General features: G+C 37.6%; 1 protein-coding gene across 1 annotated transcript in view; it reads left to right on the top strand.

Moving 5' to 3' along the window:
• Positions 1–13,028: 13,028 nt before the first annotated feature.
• Positions 13,029–15,396, top strand: part of LOC107221510 (probable G-protein coupled receptor Mth-like 1) — a 127,549-nt gene continuing 125,181 nt past the window's right edge. The window contains exon 1 of the mRNA XM_015660514.2: positions 13,029–14,052. Coding sequence (XP_015516000.2) covers positions 13,301–14,052 — 752 coding nt within the window. The 5' untranslated portion in view covers positions 13,029–13,300. The remainder of the gene's footprint in view (positions 14,053–15,396) is intronic.

Raw genomic sequence — 15,396 nt, 5'->3', positions numbered from 1 at the left:
GGACAGACTCTAGGCACCTCATAAAAAGGAATTACGTACCGGTTTTCAAATTTGCCACGTCTTTAACGGTAAATACATTAGTTGTTCAAAAATATTCTCCATTTTTTGTTTCAACGTACTTGTTAACTGTTCGTGTCACGATCGGAGCATATATTTCTTGTAAAAAGTACCTAATTCTGGTAACCAAAAGTTGCCAGGCTTCGATGACGCGTAATTTACAATTTGCTGTCAAAATCTTTTTATCATGAGCATGTAAGAGTCTGGACATCACACGTATACGTTCACACATATACGTGTGGTGTCGATCATCGTGAGGCTGCGAGAATAGTCAGTCGGTCAGTAATCGTCAAATCATCCACATCTATGTAATGGCCGTACAAGACCTAAGACCGAATTTTTAACTATTTATTTATTTGTTTTTCTATTGTAACATTTGCGAACCCTGTTGGGAAAGTGACGAGATTCAGAATCCGATGATTAGATTGATTAAAATAAACAATATATAAGGACTGACGATTCAATAGAGCGGAAAAACATTTACTTTTATCGTACGACGCCTCCAAAAGATAAGCGTTATTTTTAAGTATTTATTATTATTTTATTTTATTTCATCCTCCATCACGATTCCTGACCAATTTTTATCTGTCTCACCATTCTTATTAATATAAAATGTCCTTCTCTATAATGCATTTATAGTACTTGGCTTGGCAAACAAGCAATTCGTTACAAGCAGGAAAAAATTTGAAAATTCTATTTTTCGCAGTAGGTGACTGAATTTATGTTCGTTACTAGATGTCTGTTCGCTGAATTTTAGGCAGAATAATCTGAGAGTTCCGGCAGTGACATTCAACCATTAATTACCACGAACATATAAATTGAACTGTGCAGCAAGATGCATCTGCATACACGTTGTAATTACGGATCATGCGCAGTATCCTATACAAACTCTGAAACCTAGCACACATCCTAGCCTCTGCAGTATTCGAGCATCCCGCAATCTCCTCTTCACCTCTTGTCCACGATACACAAGCCGCCAATTACTTGCGGTTGCCGGTGACCAGTCTTAGCCCTCCATTAGATTCCTAACGTGTGGTGTAATTACGGCACTCAGGATTAAACGGAGATATTTCGTATCTTCGTACACGCATGAAAAATTCTTGCGCAAAGATGATCGAAACCAGGAAACAACCGTGATTAAAAATTTGATGATTTGCTATGTGTGTCAAGGCGTAAAACAAAAGGCATGTAATTGTAAATTTTTGAGGCCCCTCGCTTCGCAGAGGCCCAGATCTGAGTTCATGTCTTCTATTAAGCGTGAACTTTGACTTCTGCATTACAGGAAATAATAAGACAACGATGTTACGTGAGCGTTTTCTCTCTAATTTCACTCTTAGGTTCTGAACCTTAGGAACAACGAATTTATGCCATCTTATTTGCCGGGTGATTTTTTTACGCAAAACCGTTAGTTACAAATACAACAACTTGAGGGTTCGAAGAGGTAAAAAATTTAACGGTGTCACATTTTTTGCAACTTGAGACGTCAATGACGTGTAAGAATCAACTTTGTTTGTCTTTTTTTTTTTAATGCAATGGTATATTTTTTTCCTGAGATCTGAAAGTGCATCAAATTCTGCATCGAAAAGTACCGGCCTACGTATATTCTCAACTTGATGGTCTGACGATTCGTATTGAAAATAGAAGAGAAGACAGAGAGGGAGAGAGAGAGACGAGTTTGGGTCGAGAAGGTTTAGTAGATCTACGTAGTTCGCTAATATAAGACGTGTCATAACAGTGAGTTGAAGCGTAAATCCTAGCCAGGTAGAAATTTTAACTGAACATAGTACAGAGAACACAAAACCTTCATTGGCATTCAGTCCCTTTTATATTGTAAAAATAAAATAACGAATTTAAGAAAGGGTGGATAGATAAATGGAATAAAAAAATAAAGAAATTGCCAAAATTATATTAATTAATTTCTCTTGTCTGATTTCATGTTTTTATATCTTTATCAGATTTTATCGCGTAGATCGTAGAAGAACCTAAAATCGTTACAATAGGTTACAAGATATTAGCCGGGAAAACTGCGACTTTATATAAAAGAATATTTTGGCCCTTTTCGGTACTTGAATGCTTGGGTACAGAAATTTTTCTGCGGTACCGCGAGTTATCGTTATAACCTTGCTGGTGTCTGACCATCTGAAAACTGATTCAACCTGTAACTCGACATACAATGAAAATCCAAGTTTCTTTGATTCATCGAAAACGATACCTTTTTCGCTAAAACTTGTGAAAATACTAGCGTGTTAGTGTCAAAAAAAAAAAACATATATAATACATTTCGTTATGGGGCTGGATTTAGTGAAGAAACTCCAAATTATTTTCTCTTGCAAAATTCTACGCAAATTGTAAATATTCTAGAATGCGTTTATTGTATAATATATACCTATATAAAATACCTAATAAAGATGTACAATATTATGAATTATAGTATCTACATTTTAGATCTGTCTCATTATATGATTCGACGACAAAACTGCGTGGAAGATATAAGAAGAGAAAAAACGTCATAGCTTCCAAAATTTACCCGGTTTCATAATGGTATTTACACATGTAGTTTTATTACAGCAACACAAAAGTATTCTCTGAAATTTCGACCATAAAAATAGGAAAGATCTTCGAGAAATTGACGAAACTATAAGGTTTATTTTTGATATTTCATCAACTTCATTATAATTTCAAAATTCACTTGGAACTGAAGTTCTTTTATATCCCACTTTTCTTTGTGTAATCTGTAGTTTTCGAGTTATATTTATATTTAATCATCGGAAATTATCGATTTTCGTTTATAGTTTAACGTGTAAACGACTTCGAATAGAAACCTACAAAAACTCACATATATTATAAACAGTTAAAGATTGATATTTTATAAACTTTGTGGTGAAAAGGTGTTGTCTCCCAAATTTCTATCCTCAACTTTACTTTATTACGGTTATTTATTTATTTAATTCGTGACGAGAAGTCTTATCAATTTATCGCAAGATAAGATTGGTGATTTGCTTAAGGTGTTTCCTTTTAAATTTGATGAATTTTTGAAACCTTCAGCTGGTTAGATCCTGGTCTTTAGTTCTCTGGAAGACTTGTCCTTTTAGATAAACTAAAGTTGCCAGTATCTCTCTGATGAACTTTTACAACAGAGGTGGAACGACTTAAATTGAATAATGAATTTAAATAAACTTTTCCAGTGCACTTCATGATACCAGCGATATGAAAGTCGTAAATAACTTTATTTATTATTCACAAAACGTCCCAATTTCTCCAACATCTTTTACAGAACGCTTTCTCCTCCCCTTTCACAACAATCCCGTGAAAAGAGCGTTGTTTATCAAACTTGAACTTATTTCCTAGGCAATCGAACATTTACAAACAACTTGAAATGAACTTAGAACTAATTTACAAGCTATAAACCAACGAACAAGCCTTCCCTACACAACTTTAAATCGATTTTGATAGGATTAGGGTTATGATCAGCTTTATAACACGCAGAATGTCCCATACATAAGGTTCATACAGCAGCTTACTGGAAAGATCTCCTCGATCGGCCCATTGCGCAGTATTTACATATTTGACCTCTGACCATCGTGTGGTCTGAAGATTACATCCACGCGTGACACTGTAAGCAGTGATTTTCCATCGAGCACACCGTGTAAACGACGTGTAAATACAATATTCGCATTCCCGCAAGTATCTGCGAGCCGGCTGGCGCTTTAATGCGTTTCCACGCGCGTGTTCCTGCAGAACGTTTGGCGGTGTGGTTGAGATTTTATCTACCCCTTGGCTCCTGCAGGACGGGGACCAGGGCCAGAGATAGTCGGCTCGAAACCCGGTCTTCGTCACGCAGACGGGGACTCTGGTAAATCAACCTAAACACCAAACATGCGCTGCAGGTCATGTAGGGGCGGGTGTGAGTCCTTTTGCTCGTGTGTGTTTACGCAGAACCCTCCCCGACTCGTCAAGCTGTGTTTGAGAGAACTGCGGACTACCCTAAACCTGAATTACGTCGTGGCTTGTGGAGTTGGTCAAGAATTTCGGGTCATTTGTTCAACCACCAGGGGGACGAAAGGTGGATGTACGTCTGGTAGACACGGTGCAGGGATTATTTCGTATCACGGGTCGGTGGTTACGCGGATTGGACACTAATTATCTCATCGCATCCTCAAAAATGATGTTTACTTCAACACAAACGGCCGATTGATAAATAGTACGTTGTGCATCAAGGGCGGAAAGAAGATAATTACGAGTGAAATCGCCCTCCAGCCGTCTTTGCACACGATTTTTCTTTTTTTTTTTTTGTTCTAGTTCCTTTGAAATCGCCACATTTGCACTCTCTACACATGCGAGTTTTCAACTAGGATCCAATAAAAAAAGAACTTCCCGATATGAAATCTTTTTTTAATTTCATTCGAAGAATTCGTCCAACTCCGTGAACTTCTTGCTTTCTTTACTTACTGCTCAATGTTTTTACTCTCATTGTTAGCGTCAGTTATCGTGCTATTATTACTCTTATAGTATTATTGTTGTTAGTATCGATATTGGCGTTGGTATAATTAGTTTTCGCATTAGTATTGATGCTAGTAATGTCGTACTGCCACCTTTAATGTGTCGTCCATACTACAATGGCTTGTGAATTATTGGACTTGCTATTCGAGAACTACAAATCCTCATGACATTGATTTGTTTATTCGAATTGCTTCTGTCCTTTGTGACTAGTTACCTCAACCCAGCGCAGGAATTCTGATGACTTTGTAATATTTGCATTAAGTTTTGTCAAACTATGGACTCAAATCAAGTTCACGCAACGTAATGTTCATGTACACATACTTTTTCTCAGGATATCTTACGTCGCGCTACTTTTTCTATCCTTATACCTAGCGTATGCATGTCACGCTTATGTCGAAGATTCTATAAATATTCATATCGGCATGACGGAGATCGTCAAATAATGAGCATGGAGAGATACTTGTAACATGAAGAGACTGCACGGTTCAAGGTATCCCTCTCAGCGATATCTTAAGTGGTAAATATGTACCGTTGAAGTGAAATTGGGCACCGTGAGATATGTGTCAAGTTATAGGTTCACTCTGCTGAAAAATAAAGTGGGTGTAGTGTGCAATATAATTGCAGCTTCTACCGTACGTATGAGGAAAGAGAGTGGGTGCTTGATCGAGATATAAGTCTCTGCCGACTGCACTTATAAGAAATACCGCACGTGTAAGTGCCGCGCAACGTATTGAACTAAAAAAAAAATTTCATCGTTGCAAGCGTCGCAGTGGCGCCAGGCGCAAGTTAAACGTTGCGAACCATTTCCGTCGAGTTCGAAATAGGAGGAGACTTTGTACCGCGGTGTCACGTCTTTTTTTTTGTTTCAATTTATTGTTTCGTTATTTGGCGAGAAAAACTGTTTACTGGATGAAAAATGGAACCGCGGAATGAGAAAAATGAGTCAGGAATAGGAAATAAACGATAAAAGAAAAAATCTTAATGGCCGTTAATTATCCGTTTTCTCTTGAAACTTGAAAATCAACCGCGCGTGTGCCAAGTAATTCAATCTCATTGGTCGGCGAAATCTTCCCGCAGCGATATTTTTGTCTGCAATGCAGGTGGGCCAACGTAAACGAAATGTGTACGTTTGAATTTTCAAAGAACATGAGCATTAGATTCCGACCGTTCTTTGAAGAATCAACTTTCCGACCCAAATAACAAATGCTTTCCAAACCTCTCCGAGTCACCACCTCAATTATTGGAGATTCTAACCTCGAAAATTCGTATCAACTACATCACCGGCAGAAACAGTTTGACAGCTGAAACTCGGGATGGCCAGCCTGCACGAACAGCCGATAAAACTCGCGCATGCGCGGTTGATTTTCAAGTTTCACGAGATTGTCCCGGTATGTGTACGAATTCGTACAACACGTGGACATCGAAAGGCGGCCGTGAAATACACCCGGAACCGCGGATTTTCAGAGAAAATATTAGAGATAATAGTTACCGAAACGTCAAAGGCAGTCGAAATGGACACCACGGAATTGAGTATTCCTGACAGGTGAAACCGCTTTTGTGAAATCTATACGGTGACAATTTTTTCAAATGCATATTGTTTTTTTCGCGAATATACAAGCTGTAGCGTCACGTTCAACTGAACTGTAAATACTATTGTTTGTATTTCCTTTGAAAACCCGAGTCTGCCATTTGAAAATTCTCTATCTAGTCAATAGTTTGAGTGATGCTTATTTATCTACCCAATTCGAAACAGAATACCTTGTAAAAATATGATTTTCGGTCCAGACTTATGACGGAAAGATAAAATCTTGAGACGGAAAAAATGGATACATTGTACTTAATACTGCTTAACTCACCAAGCGTGTGTTTCCAATTTTAAACCAAACTCTGTCGTACGTTCGACCGAATCCTAAGACGACACTTTTTGAGCCTGCGTGATTCATCAAATTAACGAAATCTAGTAAGAAGAAAACAGCGAAAAGGTCAAATCTTTTGAATGTGCGGTCAAAAGATTCGCTTTCTTCGTGTAATTAACGTTTACTACTTTTCAGTATTATGAAAAGCAAATATAAAATCATCGACTACATGTACTGAAAGTTTCATGTTTTATACAGAAGGTTGGAAAAGTTTGACATTTCATCAAGCTTCCCGCATCATATTCATGTCTTCGATTGATAAATCATGAATAAAAAGTATTCTGAGTAGTCAAAACTGATAATTCACGAATTTCACTTTGCAAATGTTTATAAAAATTTTACTCTCACGCACCATTGCTCACAATCAGTGAAAGAAAATTGAACCATAGTAAAACTCAACAACTGAAAAGCTGAAGATGATTTCACTTTAATTAATTTTCATAATGGTCATGACATGATTTGAGATTTACAGCGAAAACTACTTGAACTCATAGTTTGGTGGAAGCTCAGTTCTGGATTACTTTCAGAAATCGTATTAATCTACTTTTGTACTTTTCTTTTTGTGAAACGTCGGATGAAATTGTCGCACGTTACGCGTGCAAGTTGGAAAGACTTCATATTGTTCAATATACGTCCGCAGTGATGGAGAAAGCATTTAAACGAGTATTTGACTATTGACCCGGAAGCGAAATGTATATAAACTTTTTCATTTCGACGTTTCTTCAGCGGATCTGTGTTAACCTTTTTATCCGAACTCTAGCGAAACTTTGCAATGCTGTTATCGTCAATTGTGAAAGCACATTGACACATTAGGGATTTGCCCCGATAACCCCGTCGACGAACAATCGATTGGATGTTAATTTTTCGTGACAATGGAACCGATCTTTTGTCCTCCGAGAGGTACAGCAAGAAGTGAATGAAAACAAAGATGAAGGTACGGGCGGGAAAATGTGTCCTTGAACATGCGAAATCTAGTTGTCCCGAAATGACAACAGACGTGTCGTGGTGGTATTCAGGCCGAATATTATTGCTGCGGCGTCGCAACTCGTTGAGTGCTAAGTCACACGCTTCAAATATATACACCGCATGATCGTCCGCTTACAATTAGAAGCACACAGCGCCAATGAATGCGACGCAAACGAAGCCGGGAACGCAACAGGCAGTAATCGTGCGGTAACTTTAAACGCAAGATGATTCACCAGAGGTGACCGTCGGCGAATCTTGAGTACCTGTGTTACGGGAGAACGCAAGTCGTAAGCATGCACGCAATCGTGTATGATTGTAGTTTCTACACAAAGCGACAGAGCTGTACTTAAGAGATGGTGCCTCGAGGTGTAAGCGGAATTAGATACATATGTGTAATGTGTACTCACTCCCTAGAATTACGTTTTTGCATACTGTTATTCTGTAAATTTCAAACAGGATTTTAAGGTCACGTAATACTCCTACCTTTACCAACCGAGCAAGGTCACCCTTTTTCTTCCTATATTTAATAAACAAACGAACGAAACGGGTTTCCAATTTCAACTTTTGTAGCGGATTTCAGGAAAGTTACTCATGTCCCGGAAATCGTCAAAAAAATGTGTACCCGAGCGCCCACCTGATCGTTAGAGCATCTTTTGTTTACAAAATTATTGTAATTCTTAGTTCTAGTCTAGCGACCTAAACATTGTATGAGAACAGTGGCACAATGGTTCCTTTTACTCCTCATTCTTTCCGGAATAGCGCAACGTATCTCAGCTATGCATTTAGCGGCTCCTGAAATGTGGGAAATGTGGGAATAGTAACACTTGTCAAAAAGCTACAAATTTTTTTAATGATTTTCATGATAAGATTAGCTTTCCTGAATTCTGCTACAACAGAGCAATGCACCGTTGAAATTTGAACCCCCTCGGTTCGTTTTTTCATCTAATACAGGAAGAAAAAGTGTCAGTTTGCTCGGTCGGTAAAGGTAGGAGTACTACATGATCTTAATATTATGATGACGATGGAAATGCGAGACCAATTCTTGGCCTATTACACGTAGTTGATTCGATTGTTGACAGTAGATAACTGATTACTGGAGACGGAAAAAAATTACTACGGTAAACTCGGTACCGCGTAATGTAGCTGAAATTTTGTTTACTCTTAATTTGTATATCGATGCACCTTTTTACAAACTTGTAACACGATTGTCTCAAACATTTGCGAAAAAATCACGCTTGAAGCCAGTACTCGTAACACATTCCCTGTACCGAGCCAATAAAACGCGGATGTTTTTGTTATTGCATTTGACTCGTCCGTGCTAATCTGATGAAAAATGAAAATGTGGCAGAAAGAAAAAATTAGAAATTTGCCCAAAAAAAAAAAAAAAACCAACAACTTTTTACTCATAGGATTTATCGGTAGATGTAGAAAAAGTTCGATATTCACGACGAATTCTGTCATGCGACGGCCGAGAGCGAAACGTTTTGGCAACGTTGCACTCTGAGAGATTGTGTCCGGTGTACATAAGTGTACACTAATACATACATTCTTCAGAAGCTAGGTTCCAATGTACAGATTGACTATTTAACGATAGAATGGTCTAACGTGAATGCGTTAAAATTTTAGAACAAAAGCAGGTCTCTTGTTAGGTCGAGCAACCTTCATGAATTCAGATGAGCGGTCGCCGGGATGTACGTAACCTTAAATTTTTCTTGTTTCTTGTTGGACGTTGCGATGTTGCCACGGCCAGTCTCTGCGCAATGTACATGAGTGTGCGCATATAGATATAGGGATGAGCGTGTGTGAGTCAACTGTATCAGTCCAAAAGTTGACACTCGATTGTTCTTTCAAAAGCAAAATTTCTAAAACAATTTCTGTTTAGTTCAGCTTAATAAACGATTTACATAGTTGAGGGAGTTACTTGACTCAGGCCGGTTAATGTTTCAATCAAATAAGTGAAAGCACAGTTGACAAATCCAATATAGTTGAGTAAACTTGATAATGTGGTTGAGTTTAGTAAACGAATAATATATTTGATAAATCGCATTTAGTTTAGTGTGGAAAATGATTTAGTGGGGAAACCTAATTGAATCAATTAACGCGTGCTCGAATTAACTGGATTACAGATTATTCAGCCACTCGAATCCAGTTGAATTCGGTGAATAATTTAGTTTAATATGGTAAGTGATTGATTTAAGTGTAATAAATGATCTAGTTGAGGGAAGCAATTGAATCAACAAACGTGTTTTTCAATCAAATGAACATTATAATATTTGACAATTCGGATTTAGTTGAGTAGTATATGTAGTAAACAAATCCGTTTAATACATATAATTGTGAGTATGTGTATGGCTCAAAATAAATAAGGAAGAGTCATCCAGCCTGTAAGCGATAGTTTAGCGTAGTGGTTATAAGTGTACGACTTTGTCATTTGTAGGTCATGCGTTTAGAGTATGGCGTTAAAAAAAAAATCCAAGACGCTCATTCTTCGACATACAACTAATTATCAATAGTTGGCGTATAGGTAACGTGTTTGGTAAGTTTTAATTGTGTTAATTACAATGCAGATTTCACTTTTATTTTTAAGAAAATTTTCAATTTGAAATTTTACAATCTTGTCTTGTTCTACAATCGTTCTCTGGGATTACTTATTTGGCAAATTTAAACGTTTCTTTGTAGATTCACAGAACTGATAGATTTTTTGCGTCTCCTGTTCTTTTTTTTTAAACTGAAACGTCATATGGTACAAATAATCAAATTTACCGATCAAGTCGATCAAATATTCAATCAATGCAGAGCAGCTACAAATAGTTCACGCAAATTAGCATTTTTAGGAGAAATAATTTAAAAAGAGTTTAAATTTGGTGTACGAGCTCGTGATATAAGCAGAAACAAATATCCGAAAAGTTGGGTGCATCATCCCCTAAATTGAGAAAAACAACCCCCAGCAAGTACTTTTTTTTGGGTTTTTCAATTTTTCTAACGAACCGTTGCTCGAACGGGTAAAAAGTATACAGATCAAAATGTTTATCATAAAATTTTACATAAACTATGTTCCATTGACTTTTTAGCTAATTCGCACTTAACTCTCACAATTAGCGTTTAAGGTAGGGGGTAGTTTACAGCGCGCAGTCAAAAATTGGCTTAAACTATTTTTTTACAGCAAATATCACGAAAACGGTTTGTTTGTTGAAAAAAATTAATACGAACGAACTTGTAGCGTGGAATCTCATCTTCAAAATGAATATTTAAAAATTTTTTTTACAATAAATTTGAGATGTTTTTTCTCTTGTTGTTTTGCGAACATATATTTGCTATTTTGCCGAATTGATGTAATCAAATATATATTCATCAACTGAATAATTTTTCGGCCTCAAATTAATGTTTATTTCGCGGTCCAGAACTGCCGTAGTTAGTTCAGTGAAAGAATATTCACTTCGCCCAACAAATCTTTTTTCTCTGTGTGCATGAAATTCATCCTACATCAAATCCATCAGTCTTTTTATCGAGCCCAATAATCAATCCATTATTTCAGAGCGTCAGAATTTTGAACAAGACCGAGAAATTGGTAGAATCATTCCCCGCTCAAACGAATATCGATATTGCTGTACGTAATTATACGCTTGTATTTCAATATGAGAAACATTTATTACCGATATCTAAACCGTGTGAGATATTGATACTACAGGGATTTTAATTTTTTGTTATATTTTGTTAATGTTTTTAATCCTGATATTTTTGAAGTTATTGTTACTGTCAACCCTGCAAGAAAAGTGTTTGAAAATGTGATAATAAGTGTCTGGAAAAATCCTCATTTTCAATGAGTATATATAATACAGTAATCAATCATGAAAATTCAAACAAAATCTACATGTTATTATTATACTGCATTATTGTATTACGAAAGTACTAAACTGAACTAAACTAAACTCCGTTATATGAGAAATGTAAAATTCTATAGTCAATTTAACACTGAAATCTTATTTCATTTTACTGATTACATCAATATTATGACCATATTTTCTTGTTGATATTCACCGTCTTCGCATAACTTTTGACATTTCTAACCATGATGGCAATGACAGCAATGCAAGTGATATCGAATATCAAGAATTCATGTTGATGACATTGAGTATATAGCTTATTTAAAACCCTACTGTTATCTTTACTGCAAGTGACTTTCTTCAATATCAGCAAGAGACGCTTCCATTGCATGCATTAGATTTGTGTCACAAAGTCCACAAGTTTGATATTTCCAACTGGTATCCCAAGTCTTTAGTAAATTCAAGAGGCAGACAGACGCTATTGACATAGCCGTTGGACGTTGGCCACAATATTAACCACGTAAGAATACAATAATAATAATCGTTCATCTTGTATTTTACTCTCTGAAATATTTCGAATATTATCTGAAACTTGAATTTGATTTGACCTATGAAAAAAATGTTTTTCAATTGCGAAATGTGAGAAAAATGGTGAAAATCCAGTGTGAACCGTTCAAATTTCTGCTCTCTAAAGACCTGTAATTATTTAACAAAGTTGCGTTGTCCAAAGCATTGTTTGTTATCAACAACAAAATGACGAATGATTATTGAAATGAGTAATTCGGTAGTATCGATATTTCATGGGGATGAAATTTCAGCTGTCAGCCGCTGCAATTATCGAAATGTTCCAGTGAAAAAAATTTCACGATAACGGCAAACCAAAGTACGTTGCAAATAATATGGAGTTAATTGATTAAATATGTAGTTAAACCAATAATTCGGTCTAGACTCTACAGAAAATTGGTTTTTCTCGTTGATCAAACATTTACAGGCCAAATTAAAATATAGCTGAACGAAAACTGCTTGGATCCTCGATGCAATCACTGTCACCTGAACCTGGTGCGAAGGAAATAAACCGTTCTTAGACTAAAACAAACTTCAAGTTATTATTACTCAATCGAATTAAACGAATGGAATCCATCGTTTTTCCAGTTACAACGCATTATAGTTTAGTCATTACTGAAAACTTCTCCAAGGAATGTGAACAATAACTTTTAGAATTAAAGAAAAGGGGTGGAGATCAAAATATAGAAAGATTAAAATCGTAGAAAGCTCAGACGGTTTACATTTTGTGGTTTGAAAATCCTTACCGATTGTAAATTTCGGCGCGCTATGTTCTGATTAATTCAGGCAATTTTTCATTTCGGCTTGATATTTCTAAATTTCGAATTTCAGATACCTAGAGTTTGTACATTTCGAAAATTCTGTTCGGCCGATTTTCGCATTTCCTTCCACTTCGGAAAATTGAGAAATTCTACGACAATCAATAGAATGCATCTCGCAGTTTCCGTGCGAGTACGCATTGTTGCCTTGCTGGGCGTTCTCCAGCGCAGCCACAGGGCTTCTACCCCGTTCTTCAGAACTCGGGCCGGCGTCGACAAGCGGTTTTACCGTTTGTTTGAATCTCTCTCTACTCAGTCACACGCCTCCAAAGGCTTGTGGTGGGGGGGCGAAAGTATGCGCGCGCATCTCGAAACCACGCTGCCAAGCGACCGGTCGGACGTTACCCGCGTGTTTCGGATCCCTTCGGTTTAGTGACTCCGAAACTTCTTTGCGGTAACGTCGTGCGTCGAACGATTTCCGTACTCCCCTCGACACCGCGCTTATTTAAAACCGCGAAATTACTCTCGGACAACTAAAACTAGCGTGGGCACATCTGCGAGTAGAATATTGAACGAGGTAAAAAATCATCGGCAAGGGTTGAAATCCCAACCCCCTCACCTTTCACGAACAGAATCAAGTGAGTGGCGGAATCGGAGCTGAAAAAAGTGACGGTGGTGTTCAGTGAAAGTGATCGCAAGGATTCCACCGACCAAAATGGGCCTCCTCACTTCGCTCGTCGTCCTGATCGCGATTTCGACGATCGTTTCGTCGGAGCCGAGCGTGGAAAAGACACGGACCGCGATTCCAAGGTGCTGCCGATCCGGTGAGACGCTGGTCGAAGGGTCGAAGGGCGAAGTCGGCAGGTGCGTACCGACAACGGCGATGTGGCAACCTTTGATATTCTCGCTTTCGAGCCGAGGGCAAATCCCAATACCGGACGACTGGGATATCCGAGAGAACACGCGTCCGCACTGCGGAGTCGACAGGGTCCTGAGCTTCTATCCGAACTCGAAGACCCAGCCGTTCATCTTCTTCGACAACGGTCTCCTGATCCTGAACAGTGGTACCGGAAATGCCTACGAGCCCGACCAATACTGCGCCGAAAACGAGGCGTTGCTTCTATGCAGGATGAAGACGGAACTGAAGCCGATGGTCTTCCAGTGCTGCGGAAGCGAGGCCACTTTGCACGAGGATAAATCTCAGTGCGCCCTAATGCCGGAAGGCTCGCCACCCGACACTTTCGCGATACCGAACGCTACCAGTTACGATATTATACTGGATTTCCCTAACTGCGATCACGTGGGAAATTATTCGGTGATCGGTGACGTGGATGATGCACACATCATGGAAAACGGGACTCTGATTTTCGATCATCTCAACATCCCGCCGGGACAGTTTTGCATCGAGAAAACTTACGATATGAAATCGGTCAAGGTTATCGCCTGTACCGAACACGCTAAAGTCAGGTGAGTCACGGAGCGTTGGGTGAAATTTGACCGGTATTTTTGTTGCAAACCGGTACCGGTGATCTCAGCGAATAGTGAGGCTGGGAATTGAGTATTTGAGTGAAATTTTTTTTTTTCAGTTTTAGAGGTGCACAATGCAGTGCAAGCCAAAATCACGAGGACGTATTTTTTGTTTTTCGTTAAAAATGATAATTTTTCATGTTACAGGTGATTGAATTTCACTGATTTTAATATATATAGATATATCTTAACATGAGTGACGTCACAATGTTATAGTTTTCAATCTGTTATATTAATGGCAATTTGGATTCAATCGGAAAATAAAAAATACGTCCAAAATATTTCTTTCCAATCTACAAGAATATGAAATAAAAAAAATTCATTCAAATACTCGATCATTGAAATCGTGTGTTTATTTTGCGATTTCGAGAGCTTTTAAGGATGTAGAGGTCGTACGTTACAGTCCGCTGATAATTTTGATGCAGCAAATGCGTGACCAAACACACGTGTAAAAAGTGGAACTCAACCTCACGAAATTGAAAATGATTTTGAAATAATCCCTGCGATCCGGAAAGAAAATTTGTATGCACTGAATTTCGGCTGTAAGAAGTGTTGTTAGCAAAGTCAGAATAATCGACTTTTTTTTCAGAAATAAGCGATAGAATAATGTTATTTCTCTGAAGTTTTTAATACAATTCGAAATTTAGATTTTAGAAAGTTTTTACCGTTTCACGGAAGACTTTTTCAGTTATATACAGCTAGATAAGCTTGAGCGAGATATTCCGTGCCTTTGTTTTGTCATGTTTCTATTCAAACCACTTTATCGATCCGACTGTACATCCTTGTTTCATCCGAAACATTCGTCTTGAAAATTCTCATTTGCCAAAAAGCATATCATTAGTATACTATAATATTATACGAAGCTATTAATGATACGAATAAAGACGGCCTGTAGATATACATCAGAATATCAAAGACCTGAAGAATGTTTCCAGCTAGAGTATTTATATTCTTTATTACATAGAATACTCGTACGTAAGACGTAATAAGTCCTCTGTAATCCGTAGTTGATTTTTCATCAGAATTTATTTCACTAGAGTATCCGATAAAGCTGATGCTAGGATAATTAAAATAATTAAAATAGTAAGTTTTATCGTCCAAGATTCTTTGAAAGTATTGCCTATAATTTGGCAAGCTTTACTTCCAGCTCCAGCTTTGCCAGTATCAAAGACTTCGGTCAATCCGACACAAGATTTTTGGTGAAGAATCTTCAGACTATCTGATGTTTGGTAACGAAATTTCTACCGAGAATTTTAAAAGGATCCATATTTTAGTGGGATGTAT

Source organism: Neodiprion lecontei, chromosome 5, assembly GCF_021901455.1.
Source record: "Neodiprion lecontei isolate iyNeoLeco1 chromosome 5, iyNeoLeco1.1, whole genome shotgun sequence".
NCBI lineage: Eukaryota > Metazoa > Arthropoda > Insecta > Hymenoptera > Diprionidae > Neodiprion > Neodiprion lecontei.
This window is presented reverse-complemented; position numbering and strand designations above follow the sequence as displayed.